The 6,017-nt window shown below is 32.1% G+C and overlaps 1 protein-coding gene and 1 long non-coding RNA gene across 3 annotated transcripts; one reads left to right on the top strand and one right to left on the bottom strand.

Moving 5' to 3' along the window:
- Positions 1-376: 376 nt before the first annotated feature.
- LOC111292044 (xyloglucan endotransglucosylase protein 34) lies at positions 377-2,599 on the top strand. 2 transcript variants are annotated; one of them, XM_022884227.2, is made up of 5 exons: positions 377-540; positions 685-875; positions 985-1,085; positions 1,238-1,431; positions 1,968-2,599. In XM_022884227.2, the coding sequence occupies exons 2-5, from the start codon at positions 689-691 to the stop codon at positions 2,365-2,367; spliced, it is 882 nt and encodes a 293-aa protein (XP_022739962.2). In that variant the 5' UTR covers positions 377-540; positions 685-688; the 3' UTR covers positions 2,368-2,599. The 2 variants fall into 2 exon arrangements, with proteins under 2 accessions (XP_022739962.2, XP_022739961.2); XM_022884226.2 differs by lacking the exon at positions 377-540 and having other exon boundaries at positions 547-875.
- Positions 2,600-3,449: 850 nt separating this feature from the next.
- Positions 3,450-5,570, bottom strand: LOC111292333 (uncharacterized). The gene is made up of 4 exons (XR_016345783.1): positions 5,031-5,570; positions 4,876-4,939; positions 4,687-4,789; positions 3,450-3,625 (listed from the first exon to the last, which is right to left on the bottom strand). It is a non-coding gene; the product is annotated as an uncharacterized LOC111292333 (long non-coding RNA).
- Positions 5,571-6,017: the final 447 nt, after the last annotated feature.

The raw sequence follows: 6,017 nt of genomic DNA, 5'->3' as shown, positions 1-6,017 counted from the left end.
TTTTAAATTATATTAAAATATTTAATATTATTTAAATTTAAAAAAATTTTAATTTATACTTAAATTATAATTTTTTAATTAATATAATAATTATCTTTAATATAATTAATTTCGAATGATAATATATAAAAATAAATAATTCATCAAATATTACATTAATTAATATATTCATATATTATATTAAAAATTTTTAAATTTTAAATATTATATTAAATATTTTATGATAATTTAAAAATTATTCGTGATATTAATTCAATTTAAAATAATAAAAATTCAAAGCGTAGTATAATTCCTTTATATAATCATGTTAAAAATAATATTTAATAAATTTAAATTCAAATTTTGCTATTTATAACTTCTTCTTCTATTTCAAGTTACGGATTCTTTATGTTTAAAAAAAATTCAAATTAACAACAACAATTATAGGAGTACAATTTCTACAATTTGAAATTGAAATCAAAAGCCTACATAAGGCCTCACCCCTGCTCCAGTTTTCCTCATCCATACATCTTCAAACCTCGTCATTGTTCTTTCTTTCCGGTAATGCTCTAGAACCAGCTGCCACAGACCTAGTTTCTTTCTGCCAGTTTTGTTAAACAGACCTCGTCATTTTTCTGTTAGAAAAGCGGTTTTTCTTTTCCGTTGGTTATACAAGTATCTTAATCTTAGATTCATGCCGTGCAGAAGTATGGCTTCACCACACTGGATTCTGTTGCTTGTTCTCCTATTTATAGTCTCTGGAACAATGGGAGCTCCCCCCAAAAGGCCTGTAGCGGTCCCATTCGGGAGAAACTATGCGCCTACTTGGGCTTTTGATCACATTAAGTACTACAATGGAGGCTCCGAGATTGAGCTGCACCTTGACAAATATACTGGTATGAATATAATCAACTACATTTGAGTCTTTTATTCCAATCAAATTATCAAATCCGGTGCTTCTATCCTCCTATAATATTTTATATATGTTCTCCTATCCTATGAAAGGTACTGGTTTCCAGTCAAAAGGATCTTACTTATTTGGACACTTTAGTATGCAAATAAAGCTAGTTCCTGGAGATTCTGCTGGAACTGTTACTGCCTTCTATGTGAGTTAAATTGCTGTCCTTCAGCTGCAGCTATTATGCAAACGAAGCAGAAATTTTTGCTTCATTTATTTGTTTGCTATTCCTTCCCAAACTATAAAATACTCAACTAAATACCACTACTAGACTAACATTTTTTTTCTGATCTCTTGCAGTTATCTTCTCAAAATTCGGAGCATGATGAGATAGATTTCGAGTTCCTGGGGAACAGGACAGGCCAGCCATACATTCTGCAGACGAATGTGTTCACCGGAGGAAAGGGTGACAGAGAACAGAGGATTTATCTTTGGTTTGACCCAACCAAAGCCTACCACTCCTACTCTGTTCTGTGGAACATGTATCTAGTAGTGTGAGTGTCCTGTTTACTACTAGTATTTTCTAACTGCCAAACGTCCAAATCCTTTCAATTTTTATCTTCTGCATTTAACAATAATATAAGCATGCATAACTTCATGATTAGTCGTTTCTGCATCTTCTATTAGATTTTAGCCTTCTGTTGTGCATTTAAGTTGCTAGAATGCTGAAGTCGTTTTTATATTCAAATTCTAGGACCAACACCCTAACTTTCGAAACCTTCGGATGATATCCTCCGTCGATCTTATCATAGGGATTCATGAATTTAATTGGACAAACTGCAACATAAATGAAATCAACCACCCTTTGTTAATGCATACTAAAATTTGATGATTTTTCAGGTTTTCATCTTTTGTTACGTCAAATATTAGGGATTTTTCAGTTTTGAGTCATCAAGTGGTTGGCTTACTTTATGACTTTTTAATGGAAATTGATTGCTGCCAGCAAACATTTCGACTCGAATGAAGAACTTTCTTTTTTTGGTTTTTTTTTCCAGTCATTCTAATTTTATTATTAGAAAAATATGGACAGATTCTTTGTGGACGACATACCAATCAGAGTGTTTAAGAACTGTAAAGATTTGGGGGTGAGATTCCCATTCAACCAGCCAATGAAGATATACTCGAGCTTGTGGAACGCAGATGACTGGGCAACCAGGGGTGGGCTCGAGAAGACTGACTGGTCCAAAGCCCCTTTTATAGCCGCCTACAAGGGCTTCCACATTGATGGGTGTGAGTCTTCCGTGGAAGCCAAGTTCTGTGCCACGCAGGGCAAGCGGTGGTGGGACCAGAAGGAGTTCCAGGACCTTGATTCCTATCAATGGAGGAGGCTCCTCTGGGTCCGCACGAAGTTCACCATCTACAACTACTGCACAGATAGGGTTAGATACCCTACCGTGCCTCCCGAGTGCAGGAGAGACAGAGACATTTAAATCTTATTCATTACCGAATCAAAATTTCCCCATATTCTTAGTACCATGTAAGATCGATGTTGTCTTTTAAGCTTGGCTTGTTGGGTTCGTCTTCATTCATCTTTCTATTTCTAGTTTCATTGGTGGCCTTCTGGATTGATGGCAATTACTTTTTATGTAAGTTTACTCCAAACATTTCTTATCATGATCATGATAATACTAAACCTATACTAATATATTATTTTTATGTGTATGATCCATTGTATTATGAAGAATTAGGATAAAATAAGATAAAAAAAAATTGGATTGGATTAGATGATATCATATTATGTTTTGTTTGAAATTAACAATAAGATAACATATTTATTGTATCCTTATCATGCTTGGTGTGTCAAACAAAAGTAGAATAATATTTTTTCAAATATAAAAATTATTTTTTAAAAATATATAATTTATAATTTATAATTTTATAATTGCAGACATTTTATTTTGTTTGAAATTAAAAAAAAAAAGATTTAGATTAATTTTTTTTAAAAAATCTAAATTCAAATTCATTTTAATTCGGATTTATGATTAAATTTGGCTTGTCGCATTCACGATTACATTTTATTAAAGCTTGTTCAAGAACAATTTTGAGCGTTAGAATCCATTGATTGGATCTCAGATTTAAAACATATTGACATAAATTTTGACGAAATTGTTAAAAAGATTCCATCAAAAAACATTTTCTATAAATAATGATACAACTTTTAGCGGTGAAATTTTTTATTGATAAAATTTTAGCAACCAAATTAATTTATGTACATAAATTCTTTTAACGACAGGATATCCAGTAATAATTTATAAATTTCTGTCACTAAAAATAATTTTATATTTATTGAATTTAATTATTTTACCAACAATTTCTGTTTGTAATAGTTATTACCACAAAATATTCCATCACTAATGATAAAATTATGTTAAAATGCACTTAATAAGAATCAGTAATTAAAATTTTTATTTTATATTATTTTTTATTTCCCATCTTTTTTTTATTTTCTTTAATTTTTCAGATTTCCTTTTAAAGTAATTACATGAAAATTAAAATATACTACGATACAAAATAAAATAAACAGATATATACATTTCATTGATAAATAAATATAATAATATTTAACAAAATTATTCATGAATTATAATTATATATGAAGAACAAAAAAAAAAAAAAATTTACATAGTTTGTATAAATATTTGAGTAATACGCGCAAGCCAAGCAGTTCCAATTCACAACAACAGAAGCCTACAAAATTGGGTGAAAATAATTAAACTATAAACTAAATAATTGTAATTGGTACCAAAAATTAAAATTAAACATGAAGTAAAAGTCTAAAAGGAAGTGAAATTGTCATTAGAAGTATAATTTCAAGAAAACAATGATCATGGTTATCAAGTATGATTAAACTAAAGAACAAAATAAAAATCAAATTAAAGAATCATTGTCTAATCACCAAAAGTCAGTTATAAAACTTCAAAATCAAACTAGGCTATAACATTGATTAATAAAGAAAACTGTTAACATAAGGTTTTTGGAAATTGTTGCACTTAAAAAATCACCCCAATATTATATATTCCAATCAAACTGCTATATACTAAAACATTAGACACCGTTAAAGAATCAGGGGTTGTTACACTATATTTCATCTTCTTGTTAGCATCAAAAGAGGCACAACCATATTTATTACAAATAAAAGTCGATGTCATACCATTCCATAACTCTATTCCTTTATTTAATACCTAACGGAAATCATTTTGGGCATCTTCAACAAACTGGCATTTTCCATGCATGCTCAAAAGAGGGCTATTTCCAAATCCCAAAATCCATGACATCCTCCTACCCACAGCCACTCACTGTACTACATCTCAAATAAATATCAATCAAACGATCATACACAAACCAAGTCTCCATTAATCTACTATAAAACGAATACATACATATCAATCAAATGTAGTTTCCAAAAAGTTCACTCTTGAACATGTTCCTAATAATGTAAACACGTTCTCAAATATTCGTTCAACCTCAATCTAGCTATTCCAAGTAGGATTTCTGGGTAGGCTCTAGGTAAGATTCAGACACTTCCACCGGTGCACAAGTTACCAAATAGGAACAGTAAAAGCAACATCAATCTCTACCCAGAACAAGGTGTACCAAAAACCAAACACAAATTTGTATTAAATACTTAGACAATTACATATAAATTTAGCAACATTGCAAAGTAACAAGGAAGATAAATATGCATACAAGTATTCCATAAATGTCTCAAAGTGGCCTCAAAAAACATTTAAGACAAGTTTTAGTATTACCTTTGCATAAAGCTCTACATACTGGCGGAACTCAAGGTCATCCGACAAAGCCCTGTCTGTTACAAGCTTTAATAGTCCTTTTGATTACCCTTTTAGCAGCTCCCTGGAACAATAATAATAAATGGCTTCATATGAATTTTAAGTAAGAAGGTAAGATAATACCTTGCCGATCACAAATTTTAATCTTACACTAATTAAGAGTTATCAAACTTCAGTGGTTCATTGGTCCAAAGGCCATCAAAACCAAATCTCTCTGGATGAACACCAAAGTGAACACAAAAAGTTTGATTTGAGTCTATAACCAACAAAACCAGGTAGATACATGAACATGTAAGAAAACGAACCAGAGTGTGACCCCCAAATAATGCCACTATATCCTTGACAGATAGACCCATTCGATAAAAGATGTCCCGCCGGTAAGGTGCACCTAACACTTAAAACCAGGAAATTAAAAAAAAAAAAAAAAAGAAGCTGGGTCGGGGGCTTTACCAGGCTAGTTTGGGGTAGAGCTGGGGAATTTTGCAGTGGGGTTTGAGGCGAAGAGGGCGATGGTGTGAGGGAGAAAGGGGCGCAGCTCGTAAAAGGGTGGGTAGGGCAGCAGAAAGCACATAACTCGTGAAAGGGAGAGGGTGCGCAGCTCGCGCAAGGGGACAATGCAGGCAGAGGTGGCGGCCAGCGAAAGTAGGGGATGGCGACAGTCATGGGCACCACTGGGAGTGAGGGTAGGGGCGCCGTCAGAGTGCTGGGAGAGAAATGGGTCGGGGTGAGGGAAAAGAGAAATGAGAAGGAGGAAAGAAATAGGGTTTTATGTTTTAGGAATTTAAGTAATATTCTATTTTAAAAACATTTAAACTTGCAGTTAAAGAAGTTACTAACGGATTTCTTTCCTTGTTATTTTTTTATCAAAAAATAAAAAACTTTCATTATTCTAGAAAAACATCAACATTTGTGATGGAATCTGGGAGATGCTCCTGTACAGTTTTTTGACCCTCAACGCAAGATAGCTTCGCAACATTATAACTCAATGTATTTGCAAACCTATTGATAAGTAGAAATCGATAAATTCAGTACTGTAATGCTGCCCTAAAAATACCATTGTTATTCTTGTTCTCTCCCAGTAAGAGTCCACTACCTTTTCAAGCTCATGTACCACCTGCATCAGTTTCCACCCTACTTCCTCGCAGCTCCATTTTTTAATGTAGATATTTAATTTTATTTGATTTTTTTTTATTTAGATTAATTTTTATAATTGAATTTGATCTTTCTTTTTTTTTTGTAACTCAATATACAATCCACTTTTAAAGTAATGTAAAAAGCCTAATCTTAAAATT

Source organism: Durio zibethinus, chromosome 10 (genome assembly GCF_047325235.1).
Source record: "Durio zibethinus cultivar Kanyao isolate XHJ-2024 chromosome 10, ASM4732523v1, whole genome shotgun sequence".
Taxonomy (NCBI): domain Eukaryota; kingdom Viridiplantae; phylum Streptophyta; class Magnoliopsida; order Malvales; family Malvaceae; genus Durio; species Durio zibethinus.
Note: the sequence above shows the minus strand (reverse complement) of the source record. Positions and strands in the feature narration are given on the sequence as shown.